The sequence below is a fragment of the Pipistrellus hanaki genome (assembly GCF_964339955.1).
Source record: "Pipistrellus hanaki genome assembly, chromosome: 14".
NCBI classification, from domain to species: Eukaryota; Metazoa; Chordata; class Mammalia; order Chiroptera; family Vespertilionidae; genus Pipistrellus; species Pipistrellus hanaki.
Genome location: NC_140516.1, coordinates 46,713,325 through 46,736,921, shown reverse-complemented (window position 1 = coordinate 46,736,921; position 23,597 = coordinate 46,713,325). Strand labels below are relative to the sequence as shown.

At 55.5% G+C, this 23,597-nt stretch overlaps 2 protein-coding genes across 15 annotated transcripts in view; one reads left to right on the top strand and one right to left on the bottom strand.

Annotated features, from left to right (window-relative positions):
• The window catches only part of AFAP1L2 (actin filament associated protein 1 like 2), a 72,923-nt gene extending 69,915 nt beyond the window's left edge, over positions 1-3,008 (top strand). For 3 of the 13 annotated variants that reach the window (XM_084903583.1, XM_084903586.1, XM_084903590.1), the window contains one exon: positions 845-3,006. In XM_084903583.1, the coding sequence (XP_084759709.1) occupies positions 845-1,043 (199 nt within the window). In that variant the 3' untranslated portion in view covers positions 1,044-3,006. Of the gene's footprint in view, positions 1-844 lie in introns of all 13 variants that reach the window. The other 10 variants (XM_084903579.1, XM_084903588.1, XM_084903578.1 and 7 more) reach the window with 9 other exon arrangements.
• A 31-nt stretch (positions 3,009-3,039) lies between these two features.
• On the bottom strand, positions 3,040-22,331 carry VWA2 (von Willebrand factor A domain containing 2; the record flags this gene model as incomplete). Of its 2 annotated transcripts, XM_084903593.1 has the most annotated exons (13): positions 3,040-4,504; positions 5,554-5,679; positions 6,779-7,330; positions 8,619-9,191; positions 10,728-10,835; positions 12,137-12,192; positions 13,610-13,742; positions 14,349-14,482; positions 15,774-15,968; positions 16,900-17,009; positions 20,707-20,840; positions 21,525-21,599; positions 22,280-22,331. In XM_084903593.1, 13 exons carry the CDS (start codon positions 22,329-22,331, stop codon positions 4,416-4,418), a joined length of 2,337 nt encoding a protein of 778 aa, XP_084759719.1. In that variant the 3' UTR covers positions 3,040-4,415. The 2 variants fall into 2 exon arrangements, with proteins under 2 accessions (XP_084759719.1, XP_084759718.1); XM_084903592.1 differs by having other exon boundaries at positions 4,361-5,679.
• Between the last annotated feature and the right edge of the window lie 1,266 nt (positions 22,332-23,597).

Genomic DNA, 23,597 nt, shown 5'->3' with positions numbered 1-23,597 from the left:
AAGCGGTCACTCCCGGCCCACTCCAGGGGCTTCGTCAGACCTGGGCTCAGCCTGGGGCACTCACCTCCCAGGATGGACCTTATCAATCAGCCCGAGGACAGTCAGAGCCAGGAACCGCCCCGTTAGCCACAGACAGTCTCACGTGGCCAGTTTTCAAACCAAAAAGCCAGTGATTCTATAAAGGACTGCTGCCGTGGCAGCTTACACAGCAGATCCAGAAGGGTGATGTGATTTGCCTAAAGCTGTGGTTGGCAAACTGCGGCTCCCGGGCCCCATGCGGCTCTTTGGTCCCTTGAGTGTGGCTCTTCCACAAAATACCACGGCCTGGGCGAGTGAGTCTATGTTGAAGAAGTGGCGTTAGAAGAAGTTTAAGCTTAAAAAATGTAGCTCTCCAAAGAAATTTCAATCGTCGTCCTGTTGCTATTTGGCTCTGTTGGCTAAGGAGTTTGCCGACCACCGGCCTAAGGCCTCCAGCCACCAGGTGCCAAAGGCCTGGGAGGTGTCTGCTCATCCCGGGCTTTCCCCTGATGGCCAGACACCGTGTGTCAGTCCTTCCCTCGTGTCCCGTGCCCAGAGTGGCCCGTGCATTCGGCAAACTCCACGCACTTGCACCCATGGCCACTGCATGCATCGCAGCTGCCGCTCCCGTGTGGCCGTGGCAGACACCGCAGACCCCTTACGGTGCCACCGCCTCTAACGCCCCTTAAGGAGGTGCCCACACAGGGTTTGAAACGCAGCTGCTGCCTCTCTTCCTAACTGTCTCTGTGCACAGGGGTGGGTGGTGGCTGCAGAGCACAGCTAACTTGCCTGTTTTGGGGGTGCTGGTATTCGAATGGCGCCCTAGGAATGGGAGAAGAAAGGGACCAGCTAGGACACACGCGTCACGGCCAGCCTCTCCTGCCCACGTGGACCTTGGTGACAACCCCGCTTCATCCGGGCCTTCCCTAAAGCAGCGGCTCTGGGAGCGGGTGAGTCTGTTGAAGAGGAAGAACAAGGACGGGGGGCCGCGAACGGAGCCGAGAGGAGGCGCGGGCCCTCCGTAGAGGAAGGACCTGGCAGGGCCGGAGAGCGAGCGGTGACTTCAGCATCGACGGCACGGGAACGGAGCAGGGAATATTTGGGACCAAGCGGAGGCACTGTCCCCACTCAAGTAAGGACTTTTTTTTTAAAAGTGACGCCGCTGTATGATATTTTTAAAAAACGTTTCCAATCCTGTCATTTAGAACAAGTGAAGTGTCTTTTGAGATTTAACTGACTTTCGACGTTATCCTAGAAAAAAAAAAAGAGATTCCTTTGTGTTTACAGAGTCCGTCCTGTGGCCTTGGTTAAAAGTTATTTAATAGAATGCTCTAGTCGTCCCGGTTTTTTGTTTTTGTAAATTGTGCTTCATGTCCGGGCCCCCTTCCAAGGTGAAAGGGGTGCGTTCGGGGTGGGCCCCGGACTTCTCCTCAGACGGCATTGTTTGCTGACGCAGGTTGGAACATTTCATCTGTCATCTCCGCCTCCCTTCCCCGCCTCCCTTCTGGGGAAGGTTCTCGGAACTCGAGTTCTTTCTAACCCTGGGGCGTTCATTTCCTCTGCCAAGTGGCAAGTTAGATTTTTCTAAAAAAAATAAAACGTTAATTGCATCTTTTGGAGGTTTCTTGTATTTCATGGAAGGACCTGGCCTGTTGGACTTGTATCTCAAGGGGGTTATTTACACGCTGAACTTCAAAAATATCTGAGTAAAACCAAGGGCTTTACAAGGTGCCATCTTAGCAGGTGATGCTGTGCCTCCTTGACTCCAGGAGCACAGATGTAAGACGGAGAGGGTTTCCAGAGTATAATTAACCACGTGCCACATTCACTAGAAACATCTGCAGGAACTGACTACTTCTGGAAGTTAAACACATTCCTAAATCATCCTTCGGGGAAAGGAACCGGCACTTAGAGAGCTGCCTAAGTAGTAAGTGAAGGCAGTCCCTAGCGTAAATGTGCTTATTTTATAAATAACGAAATTTGCCAATCTTCTTACACAGGACCACATTTTCCATGTGTGTCCAAAAATAAGATTTGTTTTTCTTTTGCCCGTGTGTGTTGGATTTTTTGGTTTCGGAGTTATGCCAACGGCATACAGTGGAAAACACATACTCCCCAGACTGCTCTGCTCATAGCGTTTTCTTGTGATTCAAGAAAATCTCGTCAGTATGTGTACATCAGGCTCTCCTCCTAGTTCTGCCTTCAACATCGCCTCAGGTGGCCGGGGTTTGGCTTTGTCATCTTTAAAATAAGCACATTCATGACCAGATGGCGTTGATTCAGAGCCAAAGTGGTTCAACCACTGAAAATGCACCAATCGGTAAGTTATTGTATTGTAGTTACAGATGAAATGTGTGTGTGTGTGTGTGTGGGGGGGGGGGGGACACATCTCAAAGGGAGCAGAAAAGCATATCACCAATCTCAACGCTCCTAAACGTTCTCTGTAATCTAGGAATGAAAGCATTCCTGCCCACAAAAAAAAGCATTCCTGGTGAAAAAGCAGCAGATACGTGCCATGGCCACTACCTTTTAAAAACATTATTCTAGGTATGCAAAATAAAAGAAAAAAAATCAATATAAAACTCCCAAAGGAAGAGACAAAACAGTCATCGTTTTGTGACATTTTTCTAGAAAAGCAAAGAACATCCGTGAACTAACTACTAGAACACATGTGTTTGGGTCAGTTGGCCGGAATGAGGATCTGTCAGAGAACGTGCAAGATTTATGGCTTACTGCAATGCTTCGATTTTTACAAGAACATGACAGGCTTGGCCGGTCAGGCAGTAAGAAAGGCATGCCCTCCATTGCTGCTGGGACCCAAAACGAGAAGCGGTGACCCCTTTAATATGTAATCCACAATTGAAGGGGGCTTTTTAGGGTCCAAGCAATTCACATGGGACATCCCAACAGCCTTGAACCAGACAAAGAACCCATGCTCTACCCTTTAATACAGTTCCTCATGTGGTGGTGACCCCCAGCCCTAAAATTATTTTCGTTACTACTTCCTAACTGTCATTTTGCTTCTGTTAATGAGTCGTAATGTAAATATCTGTGTTTTATGGTTGGGGGTCACCACCTCATGAGGAACTGTATCAAAGGGTCGCGGCATTAGGAAGGTTGAGAACCACTGCTCTAAAGTGACAAAACCGCTGAGAATTTTCAAGACAACAGATTCTTATAAGTTTCTCCAGCATCGGCCCCTGCTAGGTAGACCTGGGGCCTCGCTCTGTCACCTTCCTCCAAGGCCAGCATAATGACTGGGCTGAAAATATCCTGAACACAAGCAACTATCGCAATAGCCTGGGCACCCCTGGCTTTTTATTTCTGCCGTCTGACAGCGCCGTGGAGGTAACCAGGGTGGAGGTACCCAGGAAGCTCAGTGGCATTTCAGTCGAGATAGCCGTGACCCTTGGTAGAGAGAGCATTGCGTTATCGAAGAGCAAAGAGAAAAGCTCCAATCAAGAGTCTGGACTGCAGCGAGGGCTCTGCAACCGTTTCCCCTGAAAACTGAACTCAAAACAACACAGCCACAACCGACGGGGAGGACCGGTGCCTGAACAGGCCGGGTGAGGCGCGCCCGGTTCACCGGGAAATGTGCCATACCGATACCAACACGCCTGTGAAGAACCAACCTCGTTTCTTAAAACCCTTTAAAAACTACACAGGGAAAAGCAAAACCGTTCTAGGTTTCTTTATTCTCTATTTGTGGAGTTTAAGAATCCCATTGCTCTTTGCACCCCCGCTCTAAAAGGACAGGAAGAAAAGCACTCAGTAAACGCCCCACAGTTAACACCCGCTCCAAGGAAGCTCTAAAGGAGAACGCGGCCCCCCGGGGCTGTTTGCACACTCAGCCACACCAGCTGGTTAGTCCATCACGGGTCCAGTCTGGGCCTTTCCCCGTCTCTACCCCCCCCAAAGAGCCAGTCACCAGAGGTCACAAATGCCGCTCAAGCCCCTTTTCAAACAAACACCACGAACGCATCGAGGACGTCTTTGGGGAAAGAAAAAGTTCTGCACTTGCTCCACCTCGAATTGCCATCGCTTCGGTGGTCCGAGTGACACCATAGTCTCTGCCTCCTTTTGGGCATCGCTGTCCCAACACTGGCCATCAGAAGTGTCCAGGCACCTCTTTCTCCTCAGGGGAAAGGGACAGATGACAAGCTCCACAGGGCACAGCTAGAAAGAAAATATTGACTTACACATCCAGAGTTTCCAACACCATCATTGAGGAGTGAAATCAGCTGCGACCGGGTCCCTGAGCAGAGCCGTCTGCAGCTGGGACATCTCTGCTCCCGGGTGAGGAAGGCGGACGGGCGGGCGGGCGGGCTCCGGACAGAGCTGGAGGCAGGCGCTCGGGGGACTCCCAAGAGGATGCTCCGCCGAGGGCCGGTACCTCCTCAGCGTCCAGGGTGCCCAGGCCTCCGGAGTGGCTGGGACGGGCTGGGCGGCCGCCCTCCTGTCCTGAGGGCATCTCCTCGCAAGGCCCCTGCGAAGAAGCGAACCGTGAGGACCTGAGTGTCTGTCCTCACCCTGCCAGCAGCCCTGTGCCCCCCCCCGCCCCCCCCCCCCCCGTCTTGGCTGTGGGTTAAGAACAAGCAGAAGATGCCAGACCAAAGGCCCTACCTGAGGGCCCTTCAGAGTCACTGCCCGCCTGGGGAAGCCCACCTCTGCCATGGCCGAGGCCCCCAGGCTCCCAGGGGAACTGCCTTTGGTTCTAACTTTAAAATCCTAACAGGAGCCCCAGGTGGGCCCGCAATGCTGCCCAGCAGTCCTCCTCTAGGACCTTAGTCTGGTCCCCTCTCTCTCAGATGGCTACTTCTCTCTCCGCCAACCTCCTGCACCGCCTCCTCTCCATCTTCACGCTCAGCTGATTCCTCCCACTTCACTGAGCAAGTAGAAACGCTCAAAAAAAGAACTCCCAGCCGTAACCGGTTTGGCTCAGTGGATAGAGCGTCGGCCTGCGGACAGAAGGGTCCCAGGTTCGATTCCGGTCAAGGGCATGTACCTTGGTTGCGGGCACATCCCTAGTAGGGGTTGTACAGGAGGCAGCTGATGGTTGTTTCTCTCTCATTGATGTTTCTAACTCTATCTCTCTCCCTTCCTCTCTGTAAAGAAAGTCAATAAAATATATTTTAAAAAACAAAACAAAACAAAACTCCCACCAGCTTCCACCGCATCCACCCACCTTCCTGCATTGGGGTCCTCGTCTCTCAGTCACTCTGCATCCACGGGGCTCCTGACCGAGGCCTCCCTCCCAGTCCGTGACTTTGTTGTGCTTATTTCCTGTCTGCCTCCCCCCGCACATGGAGGCTCCCACAAGATCAGACATTCTCCCTGTCCATGTCCCCCCACCCAGAACGATGCCGGGGACCCAGAAGGTCCCGGCTACTTGCTTCTTGTGCGAATGAACAGAGGATGCTAGGATTCCTTCCGTGGAGCCAGCACCCTGGAACCTGCCCTCAGCAGACTCTCCAGGGCTCGGCCGGTCTCGGAACACCGCCCCCAGCTCGCCCACGCGGGGCCCTGGCCACTCACGGCTCTCACAGTGCGGGCCCTCCCAGCCGTCCCGGCAGGCGCAGAGGTAGCTCCCGCCCCGCAGGACGCAGGTGCCCTCGTGCATGCACGGGCTGGGTTTGCACAGGTTCACGGGCCGGCTGGCTTCTGCAAGAAAGCACGGGCCCAGGAGGCCCAGCCTGGGTCAGCCCTGAAGACCCCTCCTCTAAGGCCACTCGGGGAGCATCTCACAGGCCTTAGTGCTGACGTGGGCCTGGGAGCCACAGGGGAGCACGTGGTGGGTGCTCCCCACTGCGTGGCTAGCTCAGAGACCACCCTCCACCCAGCCCTCCCACAAGCGTACGGAGACTTTTTCTAGGAGGTGTGAGGCTCTTAGCACCGCCTACTGTTCTCACAACGGCCACATACTTTTAAAAAGGCGGGAGGGATGGCCTGGTCAGGTTACTCAGTGGTTAGGCATCAACCCATGAACCCAGAAGTCACTGGTTCGATTCCTGGGCAGGGCACATGTCCGGGCTGCGGGCTCTATCCCCAGGATGGGGCATGCAGGAGGCAGCCGATCAATGATGTTTCTCTCTATCCCTCTCCCTTCGGCTCTCTCTCCCTAAAAACCAATCAGTAAATTTAAACAAGGCGGGAAGGATGTCACTGGCAAAAGGAAGCCTTTGAGTCAGGCTGGCCTGGCTGCTGGCCCCCCGCTCTGGCATTCACAACCAAGGTCAGTGCCAACCTCGGGGGATCTCTGGGTCTAGCGACATCTTCTGTTTAAGTGGTGTGGATATGCCGGAACCGGTGTGGCTCGGTGGATAGAGCGTTGGCCTGCTGACTGAAAGGTCCCAGATTCGATTCCGGTCAAGGGCATGTACATTGGTTGCGGGCACATCCCCAGTGGGGAGTGTGCAGGAGGCAACTGATAGATGATTCTCATCGATGTTTCTAACTATCCCTCTCTCTTCCTCTCTGTAGAAAATTAAAAATATATATATATTTTAAAAATAAATAAAGAATAAATGGTGTGGATACGCTCTCAGGTTTGGGGTGGGGTATGTGCTAAACTTTCTGTACCCTGAACATTAAAAAAGGATGGTGTGCCTGCCACAGGACTCAGCACGGACTTAGCATGGAACCCGGCCCTTGGGAAGCGCCCAGAGCCAGGAGGAGCCGTGATCCCTGTGAGACGCCCCCGGAGGGTCAGGCCCAGGTGCCCCCTTGGAGGCAGCTGCATGGCGCGGGCTCGCCCACTCACCCTCGCAGAGCCACTGGATGAGCGCGTCCCGGTGGAACCGCAGGTCGGTGTAGGCCGCCGCGTGGATCAGGGCGTCGCGGGGGCCCGCGAGCCTGCGCAGCGCCTCGCTCAGGACGGGCCCCACGCCCACCACCAGCACCGAGACGCCGTTGTCCCTGAGCTTCTGGGCGGGCACGGCGGCACCCTCCACCCCTCGGCCCCCCGTGAGCACCACCACGGCTTTGGGGACCCCGGGCCGGGCGCCCCCCTGGACGGTCATCACCCGGTCGTGGACGTGCAGCAGGGCTGTGCCCGCCGAGCCCGCTCCGCCCAGGTAGGGGGCCTGGCCGGTGGCCCGCAGCACGGCGGGGCGGGCGGCGTGGCTGTCCAGCCCGAAGGCCGTCCGGACCCGGCCGCCGTACACCACCAGGCCGATCTGCGTCACGTCGGGGTTCACGTGGAACTGGAGGGTGCAGCTCCTCACGAAGCTCAGCATCCGGGCGAAGTTCTCGGGCCCCACGGAGGCCGAGGCGTCCAGCATGAAGACCAGGTCCAGCGACTGTGCCCGGCAGCCTGCGGAGGAAGCGGGAGAGCCTCAGGGGGCAGGTCTGCCAGGCTGGGCCCCCCTCGGGCGGGACCGGGCCAGCTCGGTGGGGACAGCCAGTCCGCCGTCTGTCCACGGCAGGTGCTGCCCTCACCCTCAGCTAGAATAGCGACAGCTCATGGGAGCGCCTGGCTAGGCCTCATCCTGGCAGCTCCATGTGGTGTGGTGTCTGAGTGCTAGCTGATGGGATATGGTTGGAAGACACTGTGCCATTTCCAAGTGACACCCTCAGAAGGAAGCTGCTTCCCTTCCCCCCCCCCGAGAAACAGTGACAGACCTGGGACCTGGAGGCAGAACCACAGGGCTGCCAATCCGCCTTGCTGGCTCAGGCTGCTCGCCCTGGAATGGTTACGAGAGAAGTAAAGGTCTATCCCAGGGGTCTTCAAACTACGGCCCGTGGGCCACATGCGGCCCGCAGAGGAGTCTGATCCGGCCCGCCAGGTTTTTTGGGCAGTGAGCGCAGCCGAGGTGTTACAGTAGGAATTAGTAGTTCATATAGTCCGGCCCTCCAGCTCTCTGAGGGACTGTGATCTGGCCCCCACTTTAAAAAGTTTGAGGACCCCTGGATCCTGTGTAAGCCGCTGAGCTCTGGGGACCCTTTGTGGCAGCAACTCCACTGCAAGGATGTGTCTCAGCTGCCGCCCCTCTCCACGGGGCCAAGGCCCGCCTCCAATGGGAATGTCTGCTCCACGGGGGCAGTGGTCTCCAGAGCAGCGGTCGCCAGCCCTTCGGACCTCACGGACCACCGGGGGTCCACTGGTTGGCGACCGCTGCTCCAGGGCACACCCAACGGTGGGCCACAAAATCCACTGAGTGGGTTGTGCAGCTCAACAGGAAATTCTAGAACATTCTTCAGGTAGCTAGGGCATCGCTCCAGGAACTGCCTGTTCCAGTTGTGCACATGCATGCTTGTACATGGTGGGAATGTACTGTGGGCTCCCATCTAGGAAGCTGGAGAGCTGCCCTTCCACAGCATCTCGGGAGATCGGAGCTCCACGTTAATAACAATAAATGAGTATTAATCAATAGCAACAACCGAGATGCCCTGCGTGCATACTCTGTGCACGCTGCTTGTCTTGCTTAAACCTCACAAAAGCCCACTAGGAGGGGCTATTATTGGTCCCACATTACTGAAAGTGGCCCCAGCCCCTAGATACAGGCCTTGGCTCAGTGGTAGCAGCAGAAGGAAGGGCTGCCCCTGGCCATTGGCCCTGGGTCCGGCCCAGGCTGCTCTGGGCACAGGCACCTGGGTCTCACCTGGCCGTGGCCGGCTGCACAGCTTCCCCTGTAGCTCCGGGATCTGGTTGAACAGATCCTGCCTGTCGGCGTAGACCATGACGTGCTCAGGACCGCCCGTGATCTCCTCCAGCTCTGCCCGCACGGCCTCGCTGCCCAGGCCCAGCAGCAGCAGCTCCCGAGCCCTCGCGTGGCGCGCCGGCCCGGCCACCTCGTCCTCGGAGGGCGACTCGGTGAGCAGCACCACCACCCGGCGGGGCCGGTCCAGGCCGGTCCTGGAGCTCCCGAAGCCGCGCTCCGCCGCCTGCCGCAGGGCCCTGCCCGTCAGCGTGGCGCCGCCGCCGCCGAAGGGGATGGCATCGAGGCTCCGCACCAGGTCGTGCACGTCCAGGTACTCGCCCACGGGCACGGCCACCTCCAGCTCCCCGCTGTACCGGGCCACACCCACGCGGGCCCGAGAGTCCTCGTTCAGCGACGCCTGGGCAAACCGCCGCACAAAGGCCTTGGCCCGCTGGAAGCCCTCCGGCGTGGTGCCCGCCGAGCCGGCCAGCAGGAAGAGGACGTCGATTCTGCACGGCAGGCTCAGCGTCGGGGCTGCCGACACCACAGCGGCCGTCAGGCTGTGGCGACCAGGGACGTGCAGGCCACCGTCCCAGCCGAGAGGCCCAAGCACCACACCGGGCAGCAGAAACCTCTCTCCCAAGGGCGGGGGACAAGTGGAGGGAGACGGGGTAGACACAGGCTGCAGGGGCTATGACCACTGCACATCACAGAGTCTCCCTCTGGGTCTTGCTAGGGGTCTCTACCCAGCCACTGCTTAAAATCTAACATGTAGCCCAACCGGAGTGGCTTCATGGTTGAGCATCGACCCATGAACCAGGAGGTCACAGTTCAATTCCCAGTCGGGGCACATGCCCAGGTTGTGGGCTCGATCCCCAGTAGGGGGCGTGCAGGAGGCAGCCTATCAGTGATTTTCATCATGGGTGTTTCTCTCTCCCTCTCTGAAATCAATAAAAATATATATTGTTAAAAATGGACATGCAACCTTTTCTATAACCACCCCCCACCCCCCCATTACAGTTAGTGCCTCTTGTGTCCTGTTTGGGAAATCCTGCAGCTACGCTCCTTCCTCTGTGAAAACAGACAGCTCTCGGCTCGGCCTTCGACACTCAGATCGGTCTTTCTGGAGCTGCCTTTTGTGGGGCTTGTGAGTCAGAGGGTCTTCCGTGTCCATCTCCAATGGACCCAGCACGACATTTTTATAGAAGTCTTTAAACAAGCCCCTACTTCGTGCTGAGGCAGCGTGCCCAGCGCTTAACATAGAGGGAGGGGCAAAAGTAGGTTTACAGTGGTGAGTGCACAAAACAGGGTTCATTCCTATATGGTGGTGTACTAATGATTGTATTGCTTTCCCATATGAACTACGATAAACCTACTTTTGCTCCATCCTGTACATAATCTGATTCCAAGCTCCCAACAGCCCTAGGAGGTGCAGCCTCTATTTCATACCTTTAAAACCAAAAAGGAAACACACTGAAACCGGTTTGGCTCAGTGGATAGAGCGTCGGCCTGCGGACTGAAAGGTCCCAGGTTCGATTCCGGTCAAGGGCATGTACCTTGGTTGTGGGCACATCCCCAGTAAGGGGTGCGTAGGAGACAGCTGATCGATGTCTCTCTCTCATTGTTGTTTCTCTCTATCCCTCTACCTTCCTGTTAAAAATCAATAAAAAAATTTTTTTTAAAAAAAGTAAATCTAAAACACACACACACACACACACACACACACAAACACAGGGTTGAGGCTCCCCTTCCTAAAGAAGGGGCTCCGCCCAGCACCAGGTCCAAGCTGGGCTGGCTCCCGCCTGCAGCTGGGCTCAGCGATGCTCAGGTGTCAAGCAGTGACCATTCGGAAGCTAACGAGCCAGGAGCCACTGTCCCACCCAGAGCTCCGTTCACGGAGACTCAGAGGCCGAATCCCATGACACCACAGCACGGGGCCCTTAGTAAGTGGGTGGCTCTCAACTCAAGGGCCAGTTTCCTCCTCATAGCTCCAGGGTGAGGGGCGAGCCAGGGGACCCAGGACGCCACCCCTCCCCAGTGGCCCATGTTGAAGGTCCCGTGCACACGTACCACAGTTAGCCTCCTCCCTGAAGGCCGGCGGGCACAGGCAGTGGTACCTGTCCAGTCCTTCTGGAACACACGTGCCTCCGTTCTGGCAAGGCTGCGAGTCACAGGGGCCTGGCAGAGAGATGCCCGTGAATGGCCCAGCATGTCGGTCCACAGGCGCAAGTCCCGCAGGCCACCCTGCCCCACTCCCCGGGAACCACCAGGAAACTAGCTGCAACACCTACAGCAAAGGGGGGAAGAAAGTGGGGTGCGCAGAGGAGGGGCTGGGTGTGGGTGGCAAAGGACACTTGATGGTGAGCTTGGTGAGGCCCCCTGTGAATGACCTGCTCTCATGGGGCCATGACAATGGGGCCTAGCTGTTATGGATGGAATTAAGTGATTCCCCCCCCGCCCCTTCCTGTGTAGACATCCCAACCCTCAATACCTCTGCATGTGACTGTATTTGGAGATAGGCCTTTTAAAGAGCAAATTAGCCAGAACCAGTTTGGCTCAGTAGATAGAGCGTCGGCCTGGGGACTGAAAGGTCCCGGGTTCGATTCCGGTCAAGGGCATGTACCTTGGTTGCGGGCACATCCCCAGTAGGGGGTGTGCAAGAGGCAACTGATTGATGATTCTCTCTCATCGATGTTTCTAACTCTCCATCCCTCTCTCTTCCTCTCTGTGAAAAATCAATAAAATATATATTTTTTTAAAAATGAAAATAAAGAGGAAATTAAGTCTAATTGAGGTCATAGGGTGGGTCCTAATCCAATACGAATAATGTCCTTAGAGGAGGAGACACTAGGAAGGGCCGTGCATGAAGCAGAGGCCGTGTGAGGCCACAGGGAGAAAATGACCATCTGCAAGCCAAGCAGAGGGCAGAGAAGAAACAGGACTGGCCGACACCTTGACCTTGGGCCCGCATCCTCCAGAACTGTTAGAAAATACATCTCTGTTGTTTGAGCCGCAGAGAACGAACACAACAAGCCAGAACAAGCCCCAGCTGCGAGGGGGCGGGACCCCCAGGGGCCACAGCGATGAACTGGTGCTAGACCTGAGCTGGATGGGGCGAAGGTCTCGGTACCAGGAAGCCAGCAGCATGGGTGTCTCAAGATAGGGATGGCGCTGTTCCTTACGTTCGACACGTATGGAATAGTCTCTGCAGGCTGCACAGCCACCAGGTGAGCCTTAGGACCCTGGAGTGAAGGAAAGTGCCACCTCCACTCCCTCAGGCACCTCCCCAGCCCCTCTCAGCTCCAGTATCCTCAGCTGAAAAGGTGATGCCAGAGCTGGCCCGGAGGGGATTGCATGAACTCATCCACGGGAAGTCTTAGGACAGAGCCCGACACGAAGCCAGCGGCCCACAACAGGTAAGACACCAGCCTCGTCCCGGGGCCCAGGCCGAGCAGGGGAATCCAAGGGGCGGACTGTACCTGGGCAGGTGGTCCTGTAGCAGGTGGCGGGGTGGGTTAAGAATACTCTTTTCCAGCTGCAATCCAAGCACAGGGACAGTAGAGATCACAAGGTTAACAGGAGGGCAGACACCGTGGAAGGTTACTTAGAACACAAAGCTGCTCTAGCTGGTTTGGCTCAGTGGATAGAGCATCAGCCTGCAGACTGAAGGGTCCCGGGTTTGATTCCCATCAAGGGCACATGCCCGGGTTGCAGGCTCCGTCCCCAGTAGGGGATGTGCAGGAGGCAGCCGATCAATGATTCTCTCTCATCATTGATGTTTCTATCTCTCTCCCCCTCTCCCTTCCTCTCTGAAATCAATAAAAATATGTATATATTTTTTTAAAAAGCCAATGAAGCTGGTATAAAATTCCAATGCAGACGCCAGTCAAGAGAGACTTCCTTGTTTTCTGTCTACCCCAGCTTCTATCTGCTACCCAGAGACAATTAAAAAAAAAAAAAAAAAAGATAATGTACATTGGCTATCAGAAGTTAGAGATATCTGTGTTCCAAACTCAGCGGTGAGAATATTCTATTACCAGTTCCTTTCTGGGGCCAGCTGGCTGTGTGACCCCAGGCAAGTTACTTTCCTCCCCTGGTCTTCAGTTCCTTCTTCTAGATCAGGGGTCCTCAAACTTTTTAAAGTGGGGGCCAGATCACGGTCCCTCAGAGAGCTGGAGGGCCGGACTATATGAACTACTAATTCCTACTGTAACACCTCGGCTGCGCTCACTGCCCAAAAAACCTGGCAGGCAGGATCAGACTCCTCTGCGGGCCGCATGTGGCCCGCGGGCCGTAGTTTGAAGACCCCTGTTCTAGATGGTAACTCTAGCTATAGTTTTCAACTGGGACCCTTGAGCCGCAGTGGAGAGGGAAGGAGACTGGCCCAGGGCGGTCCTGCAGGGGGTGTGGGCCGTGCCGAAGGACAGGCCAGGGATTGTGAGGGCCGGGCTGCCGGCTAGGCAGCAGGCGTCTAGAACAGTGGTTGGGATGTCTAGGGGCCACTGGTGGCCCATGAGGTCCGAAAGGTTGGTGACCGCTGCTCTAGAATGCCTGAGCTCTGGCCCTGAGGATCCCAGTATCCCCCTGGACCACCACACGAATCACCCGGGATCTAGGCCTTTTGCCTCGCTCAGGCCCCCATAAACGTGGAGACGGGTGCTCAGAGGAACCAAGTCACCAGGTCACCCTCCCAGGTCCAGAGCACGGCCCTGAAGGACCGGCTTATGGCCCCCTTACCAGCCTCCAGAATGGTTGTGACCCTGCCACCCTCGCTCACCCTGGGCACCCAGGTGGTGTGTGTCAATGACCCCCCTTATACCCCGATGCTCTGACCCGGTTCCCCCCAGCCCCGCACTCCTCCAGACCCCACAGCTCCTGAGTGCTTGGCCTTGGGGACCTCCATCACACCCAGGCCTTGCCCTTGAGCTCGGACCCCAGACCACAGGACAAACCTGAAGAAGGGGCAGGGTGCCGCCAGCACACCCTCGGTCCCCCGCGATCCTCTCCAGCACAGGCTGCTGCCCACAAGCTCCCGGACCGTCTCCAGCGACTTGCGCTCACAGGGGTGAGGCTGGACCCTGCAGTCTGTGTCCACCCGACGGAGAAGACAGGGTTACGCCTGCTCCCCGGCTGGGGTCCACCACGCTCAGCCCCGCCGCCACCTTCTGCCTCCCGGGGCAGAGCACACTGGGGAGGGCTCCGTGCTGCCCCTTGCTGGGCGCCAGTCTATGGGCACCTCCTCTGCACAGGCCCTGCCCTGCCCAGCTCCACACCCCGTGCACACATGCGTGTTTTCTGTAACACGCTTCACTCTAGGCGACTATGCATGCCGGCATCTGGCCCCGGGCTGCAGAGTCCATTGGCTCACCACAGCGGGGCACCAGTTTGGCTCCCCCCCCCCATTATTCCCCCCCCCCCCCGAGCTGGGGACAGGTTCAGGGGCCCCATGTGCTCCCAAGCCCTGGGCCCCTTGACCCCATGGAGACAAGCACTAGGTTCCCACTGAGAACCCCACATGGAGGCTGGACACAGGAGAGAGCCCTGGGGCCGAGGCTGTGGGACCCTGTGCCTCTCGCCCTCCCTCCTTGGGGAGGCCCCTGAGTGCTTACCTCCTGCTGGGGAACCCTCCCCACCCACACCCACTTCCATCCCAGACACCCCACGCGACGTGGCCAGCCTGGAAGGCCGCACCTGGAGAGGCGAAGGCGCAGACGGCGGAGCTGCGGAGGGCGCTGAACAGCCCGTTGGCGGCGGCCTCCACCTGCTCGGCCATCAGCACGTGCTGCTCCCGCGGCGCGCTGGCCAGCACCTGCAGCGCCTCCCACCTGGGCCGGCCGATGGTACAGGCCTGTCACTGCCTGCCCTCCCGGCTTCTAGCCCGAGGGCAACACACACACACACACACCACAGACACTACACACACACCCCACACACTCACACCACACCCACACACACACACACCCCACACACACACACACCACACACACCCCACACATACACCCCCACACACACTCACACCACACCCACACACACACACACACCACACACACTCACACCACACCCACACACACACACACCACAGACACTACACACACACCCCACACATACACCCCACACACACACCCCCACACACATACACACACACCCCACACACACACACCACAGACACTACACACACACCCCACACACTCACACCACACACACACACACATACACACCCCACACACACCCCCCCCCACACACACACACACCCCACACACACACCACACACACCCCACACATACACCCCCACACACACACACACCACACATACACACACACACACACACACACCACACACACACATACACCACACACACACACACTCACACCACACACCCCACACACACATACACACCACACTTACACACACACACACACACCCCACACACACACCCCCACACACACTCACACCACACACACACACACACACACACACACACCCCACACACACATACACACCACACATACACACACACACACCACACACACACTCACACCACACACTACACACACACCCCACACATACACCCCCACACACACTCACACCACACACACACACACACACACCCCACACACACACCCCCACACACACTCACACCACACACACACACACACACACACACACACCCCACACACACATACACACCACACATACACACACACACACCACACACACACTCACACCACACACTACACACACACCCCACACATACACCCACACACACACTCACACCACACACACACACACACACACACCCCACACACACATACACACCACACATACACACACACACACACACCCCCCACACACACATACACACCACACACACACACACACACACACACACACCACACACGACACACACACACACCCCACACACACACCACACACACACACTGACACATCCCACACATACACCCCACACACAAACACACCACACACACACTCACACATCCCACACATACACCACACACACACACACACACACACACACACACACACACACACACACACGGCCACGGAAGCCACTTCGCTGAGCCCCCAGGGCTGGCCCGGGTGCTGGAGGCCGTCACCTGGGAAAGCGCACCCCCACGGCAAACACGGTGACCCCGCTGTCCTGCAGCTGCTTGGCCGGCAGCGCCACGGGTCCCTGGGACCTGCCGTCGGTGAGGACGATGAGGACCCGGGGCACGGAGCCGTTCCTGCCCCCGGGGAAGCCTCTGTGCAGGAGGTCCTTCAGCGCGAGGCCCGTCTCGGTGGGCCCTCCTCTGAGCTCACCGGGAGGAAAGACAGAAGTGAATTAGTGATCCAGGGAGGGGCCGTGGGCAGGCAGTGGCTCCTCCGTCAGCGGGGACAGCCACATGGCCCCGGCAGGAGCTCAAAGTGGCTATTCCTACCTCGACAGATGCTCACCCTCCAGGCCACAACCATGGTGAACAGACCTGAACGTTTCCCGGGACCTTAAGGTGCCCCCCGCACAGCTCTGGGGTTTAGGCAATGGTGTCCCTCTCGGGGTCTGCCCCACGGGTGGCTGTGGGCTGACAACGCCCATCGTCTGTCTACCACCCACCTCCCATCGCCCCACCCACCGCTGTGCCATCCCCTTGTTACGGCTCAGCACCTCCCGAGGTGGGCGAGCAGATGAGCGAGCTCAGTGAGAACCCACACCGCAGATGGCCTCCAGGTCAGGCTCAGGTGCTGGGAGGCTGCAGTTTGCTTCCAGGTCAGGGCACGTTACAATGCTCCCCGCTCACTGGGATGCTAAGAGTCTGTAACCTTACTGGCCAGTTACAGGGACTGTCCGCAGGTTTGGAATCCCACTGCAGAATCTCTGCTAACCCCACAAAAGGAGGCTCGTCCCAGCCCTCAGAGGGAGGCCTGCTGGCTCTCTGTGTCAACCGGGCAGAAAAGAAGGACTCGCCACAATGGGTTTTCAGGCCAATCACAGGGAACTGCGAGTAGTGTTAGCGGGAGATGGATGAAAAAAAAAGTTCTTTGAACTAGCACCTAAGTTCCCACCCGGGGCATCCCCTGATAATGGGGGCAGCCCTGAGGGGGGCGCTCTCATTACCCAGCAAGCCCAGCGGGGACTCTGGACACCCAGCCCCTCTGGGAGGCCAAGGGCAGGGCCAGACCCTCCAAGGGCGGTTTTCGGAGCAGCCAGCCGCACCCTCCCCAGGGCAGAGCGAGCGTACGTACTTGAAAACCATCCTCTTGAGTTTCGTCTTCACTTCCTGTTGGGTTGCCAAGGAGTCCAAGGGGAATTCCAGCCAAGGGGCGGAACTGAACTGGACCGCTCCCACCCTGACCTGCAGGAGGAGACAGAGGGCCCAGGGGTTGAGAGCGGGTCAGTCACACGCATTCCTCAGAGGAAAGATAGGATGAGAAAGGCCAACGATCCAACCCCGTCTCCGGCCAGTTCAACAATCCCCAGAGCCAGAGCTGCCTCCGGTCTCCCCAGGAAAAGGTTCCCGAGGCCAGGAGAAGGATCTGGAAGGAAACAGTGCAATCTGCCCGTGTCTGCACTGACACCCACCACTCCGCCTCCATCCCCTCGACCCCCATGCTGGCACTTCGCTCGGCTGAGCTGAGAACATGTCTTTGCTCACATGTACCGAATGCCTGCCAGGCGCAAGGTACTTAGACATGGAAACATTTCTAAGACATGAGAAGGGAATAAAGCAAGGAACGGAACAGTGTGCACCACATGCTACTCTTTGCATAAAAGGGGGAGGGAGGAATGAGAACCTATGCACGCATTGCTTGTGTTTGCATGGAGTGATCCTGCAGGGATGCTCAAGAAAGCAGGTAGGGGCTCCGAGCCAATGGGAAGCGTGTGAGCCAATGGGAAAAGGAGGGACACTTTTCACTAGATGTCTTTTTTTTTTTTTTTTTTTTTTTTTTTTAATTAAAGCATGGGAATGAATTGCGTGGTTTCAAAGAAAGCCTCCCCGAAGACCAACCAGCTGGGTGCATTTACTTGGGAGCATTTAAACAGGAAGGACGCAACTTCAAAACAAGATACAAGCAGCGTGAGCCCGTGGCTGAGGCGTTTCATTTAATTGATGGTTTGGGAGCAAAAGGAGCTGCCTTTTATGTTCAGTTTACTGTCCGCTCAGAAGCCAGCCCGCCCAGACGTCTCACCTCCCCGCTGTAATCATCACATGACAGCCAGGAAGTGAGCTTCACAGCTTGCGCCTTTTTTTCTTTTTTTTCTTTTTTTTTTTTTTCTTTTTTTTCTTTTTTTTTTTTTTAACTTCTCAGCTTTTAAGTATTGAGAGGAAGACTTCAAACACCTTAAACCCACCCCCACAACAAGCATCCCTAAAAGCCTTAATGATAGCGATTTGAAAATGTCTTCCTGAAAAGTGAAGTTACTGAAAGTAAAATCTCTTGCACAATGGAGAGATGACACATCAGATCTCCTATACATGGAGAAAACAGAAGACAAAAAAAAAAAAAAAAAAAAAAAAAAAAATGCAGCCACAAGAACATAAAACTCGGCCCTAACCGGTTTGGCCCAGTGGATAGAGCGTCGGCCTTCAGACTGAGGAGTCCCAGGTTCAATTCTGGTCAGGGGCATGTACCTTGGTTGTGGGCACATCCCTAGTGGGGAGTGTGCAGGAGGCAGCCGGTAGATGTTTCTTTCTTATTAATGTTTCTAACTCTCTATCCCTCTCCCTTCCATTCTGTAAAAAATCAATAAAATATAAAATAAATAAATAAACGATGATTCTTCTAATACCACTGTTTCTTAAAAAAAAAAAAGAACATAAAACCCAAAGCCAAGGGACCATCTGAAACCGCCCAGATGCAAATAAAACCCTTCACTGGCATCCCAGCAATGGACTGGAGCACAGGGAAGTCGGGTTGCCCACACACGCTCTGACACAGACCCCCGACTCCTCTGCACACCAAGTCCGGCTGTGAGGAGGTTTCTCTGGGGCCAAGCCCACACGTATCTCCATGCACACCAGCTTCCGCCCTCCTAAGACCATGGAGCCACTCTGAACCCTCTTTCATTGGAAAATGAGAACCAGGTTTCCTATTTGGAAATTCCCAGGCCTCTCACTGTTCCACTCCTTGTCATGGGCACTGTCTGGTTTGCCAATGTCTAACCTGCGAACGCCACGTTCTAGATGTGGCTTGGGATGAAGTGTCCTGAACGCTGGGACCCTGGGGGTTGGGACAGGTACTCGCAACATCACCAGCCATGACGTTTTTGTTTCTCATTGAGAATCTTGAATTCCATCAGCACCCTCCACTTCCACATACACACACAACCCAGTCATACATACACATGCTCCGGCAGGCACGTACATGCACACACACACACACGCTCAGACGCACAATGCCATGTTATCACTTCCGATATGACAGCAGGATGTGAAGGCTGACCCTCATCACCTCATCCCACCCAATGGGTAGGAACAAATGACCCCTGAAACAAGCCCCGAGCTGAGCGTCAAGAGCCCAGTTCTTCCACACTGAGCTTCCTTCTAAGGTTGCTGTGTGGCCCTGGGCAGTCACTTAGACTCTCTGAGCCTATTTCTTCAACCGTAAACATCCTCTAGTCACCCACACAGCTCTTCTCTCCCAACGTGCCATCAGCTGAGATCTCTCGGCCATCCCCTTCAGGACATACAACATCAATGCCACGGTCAACAGTGTTGGATCTTTATGGCTCTTCCTCCAGGAATAACTAGTGGAATTCTATAGGGAATCCTTTCCTTTGAAAAGCAGAGCCCTCTGTGGAAGAGGGTGGAGACTGAGCAGGCACAGGCGCAGGCGCAGGCCTAGGCCCTGGCCCTTTTAGGGTCTGTGATGAGCTGACTGTACAGTTGGAACTTCCAGGCTGCTCTGCTACGGTGTCTTCCAATAGCTCTGCAAGGCTGCCTGAGGTCCCGGGAATGTGCTCCCTCTCTCAACGTGACATGCCATTCTGGAGGACATCCGGCCCCCATAAAAGGCCACTTTTGCTCCTAAATCTTTGGATTAACCCAGGAATGTCATCTTGGACAACCCTCTGTGGGAGTATATTTAGAATAATGTTCTGGGCGAAAGGGAACAAGCCTTTGTAACGCTGACGGATGCTGTCGGGGCTGCACACTCCTGCCAGCAGTGGGTGAGAACGGCAGCTTCCTGGGGCCCGGCCAGGGCAGCGTGCCACCAAACTTTGGGTTGTTGCTAACACAGTCAGTGAACACCGGTATACTCGTCGGAGGTTTGCTATTCCATTGACTGCTATTCCACTGCTATTTCCTATGTCCAAGGGCAATTTGCATTCCATTTTCTGGGAATTGTCTGTCATGTTCATCACCCATTTTTCTATTGGAGTCATTCCAAAATGCCCCTTTTGGACACCGGAGCCACAGCTAGCACACTCTGCGGGCACTTAAAGCCTACCATGCGAAGCCAGGAAGAACAAGAAGTGAACACACTGGCTGGATCACTCAGGCAGGACTAGTTCCTTTCAAGCGAACAAAGAGGATAGGAGGAGCTGCGCTTCGCACTGAGATTCTAGTCTCAGGAGGTAGTGACGTGCTCTCCCTTTCCCACTATTGTGCAAATACGACATCTTGCTAGTGGGAAACCAAATCCACGTGTTCACCACCACCCCAGGTCTGGCCACAGGAGTCCCTGGAACTACTGTGATTGGTTGAGGGATTGTCATGTGGCCTATACCTGCCCAATCAGAGCCTTCCCTGGGACTTCTGACAGATGCAGGGAAGGAAGTCCGCGTTCTTTTTACGGGTGTCCCTAGCTTCAAGGACAAAGCAAGGCAGCTTTGCTATGGGTGGGAAGGAAGCCAGCTGTTACAAGCAAAACTGAACGAAGAAAAAGGGGGGCCGAGCCCTTGGATCCCTCTGCGCCTGGAACCATGATTCACCCCCTGGGTCTTTCCACTTCCACAAGCCAGCAGCGCCCTCTTCTGCTCAAGATTGGACTTCTGTCGCTTGCAACCAAAGGCATCCTAAATACAGAGGCAGCAAGGCGTGCACTCACCCTCTCGGGGTTGATGTCCAGAGCGTCGCAGACCGTGACAGCGAAGTGCTTGGCCCTTTCAAAGCTCCCTTTCCCGATGCTGTGAGAGCCATCCATCAGGAACAGGACGTCCACCGCAGCAGAGCACCACGCAGCTGGGGAGAGGGGACAGGTGGGTGACCATACACCTCCTTGCAGTGGGGTCCCAAGAGGGTCTCACTCCCAAAGCAGAGAGGAGGCAGAAAGGACCCAGGGTGGGTCAGCTGCTGCTCTTCTTAGGTCAGTGAAGGGAGGAATGCTGGGAAAGGTCCAGGCCAGCGGCAGCCCCCTATGCAGCGGGAAGTACATGCCCACACGGGCACGATGCTCAGAACGAGACTCTCCCGTGAAGGTCTGGGATAACGGGAGAGTCTAATCTGACAGCACTGACTTGAGCTGTATGGCTGCAGGGGCTGCTGGGCCAGTGCGGGATCCTGAAGAGCCCTGGTCCCAGCTCTCGGGGACCACAGTCTGGTCTGGCACACAGCCAGGCACCCTAGTGCATGAGGTCAGGTTACCCAGGAGTTCAATGCCAGCAGCACTGACCGCATCTTTCCCACACACCGGGCACTGTTTAAACCCGTTATATGGACTGTTCACTTCATCCTTACACCTACCCCTAGGTGACTATCTTTAAAAATCCAGGAGGAGCTGTGCAGGAGGCAGCGGATCGATGTTTCTCTCTCACCAATATTTCTAACTCTCTATCCCTCTCCCTTCCTCTCTGTAAAATATCAATAAAATATATATATTTTTAAAATTAAAAAAAAAAACACAACAATAAACAAACATGGGCTTACTTTTGCTGGCGGCTGCAATCTTCCCCAGGGTCTCCCTGCTCACGTGGATTTCCTGAAGAGGGAGGGAAGGGGGCGCTAGAAGAGAAGACACCAGAGGCGGTCACTGCGGGCAAAGCCAGCCCACAGCTGTGAGTGAAGACTGTGCAGGCTCTTCCTCTCATGGAGTTTAATCTGGCGGAGAAGATGGACACTGACTTCAAAAGATTCACATGGAAACAAACTCTCCTCTGTGTTAAGTGCTACATTTCAGAGGAACCAAGGCTACAGGGGGTTTTAACAGAGGATCTGACCCAACCTGGGGTCCAGCAGGAGCTGTGCTGGGTGCCGAAGGATGCGCAGGAGTTCCCAGGGTGGCAGTGTGGGGGTGAGGCCTACGGCAGGAGGGAGAGGGTGTGGGCCAGAAGGGGTATGGACTGGCAGCACAAAGGGTGGGGAGAGGGTCTGATCAGGCTGGGCCGCTAAGAGATATGGGAAAGGTTTCAGGCGGGGGTAGAAGTGGAGAGGGATCCAGATGTGCCAAATTTTGCATTTTTAAATGGTAGCTATGCGCAGAATGGGCTGGACGAGACCTGGGCCTGTCAGGAGGCCGTTACAGTGGCCCAAGCCTCAGGGGTTGGGGCTTAGGCCAGGCAGGTGGCCATGAAGTGGAGACACACAGAGGCATTCAGCAGAGCTTTCCACGTTAACATGGACAAGATGCGACACAACTCAAAGCCCTCCACGCCTTCGCCCTCTTCCCCCCAACCAAAACTTACCTCCCGCCAACAGGCAAATGCAGAGCGCTTCCAGCAGCAGGCCGGAGGGCATGTTGATGGGCTACAGGGCCGGGGTGAGAACAAAAGCAACAGCCATGATCTCTGTGAGCTCCCGTCACACACCCAAATGAGGTGACAAGTGCTATGCAGCCCAGGTCAGCACAGGGACCCTGAGCCACTGCTCTGAACGCCTTCCACACTGAGATGGCACCCCTCTAAGTGACAACCTGACAGGCAGGCACTGCATCTGGCCCGTGGGGGCAGAGAACCTGCACCCTGAATCTAGAAGCACCCGCTTCTCATTGGATGTGAAGTGACCCCGAGAGGGGCCGTGGCTCCTCACTTCCAACACCAGGAGGTTGTACCAGACGCTGCTAAAAATCCCATTTGGTCTGGCCAGTGTGGCTCTGTGGTTGAGGGTCGACCTATGAACCAGGAGGTCATGGGTCAATTCCAGGTCAGGGCATATGCCTGGGTTGCAGGCCTGATCCCCACTGTAGGGCATGCAGGAGGCAGCCGATCAATAATTCTCTCTCCTTCTCCTTTCCTCTCTGAAATCAATAAAAACAGGTATATTTAAAAATATACCTGTTTTTATTGATTTCAGAGAGGAAGGGAGAGGGAGAGAGAAATAGAAACATCAATGATGAGAGAGAATCATTGAGCCCGAAACCCAGGCATATGCTCTTGAATGGAACCAAACCTGAGGACCCTTCAGTCCACAGGCCGATGTTCTATCCACTGAGCCAAACCAGCTAGGCCAATGCTCGGCACACTCATTAGTCAACAGAGCCAGATATCAACAGTACAACAATTGAAATTTCTTTTGAGAGCCACATTATTTTTAAACTTAAACTATACAGGTAGGTACATTGTTATTAACTTAAATTAGGGTTCTCCTAAGCTGGCCTTTGCTAAAAACTCAAGGGGCCTAAGAGCCGCAAGTGGCTCACAAGCTGCAGTTTGCCGACCACTGAGCTAGGGCAAAAACATATATATATTTTTAAATCCCCTTTGATCTCCCCTCCATCCTGAACCTATGATAGTCAGACCTTACTCCACTGTATATTTAGCTTATTGAATTTCAAAACACTTCTGGAAAAAAAAAAACAAGATCAAATATTCCAGCCGGCCCGATCTAACCCTGAGGCCCCTCTTCACCTCACCTGGGTGGAAAGAGGAGATTCGGCATTGCGAGAGTTGGGGAGCCAGGCGCTCCCCAGACACCATGCAGGGAGGACCATGCCGGAGGGGATCGGGGCGGCTGAGGGCCCACATGCTTCCTGCTGGCTTCCGGCCCGGCGCATGCCAGCCAGGC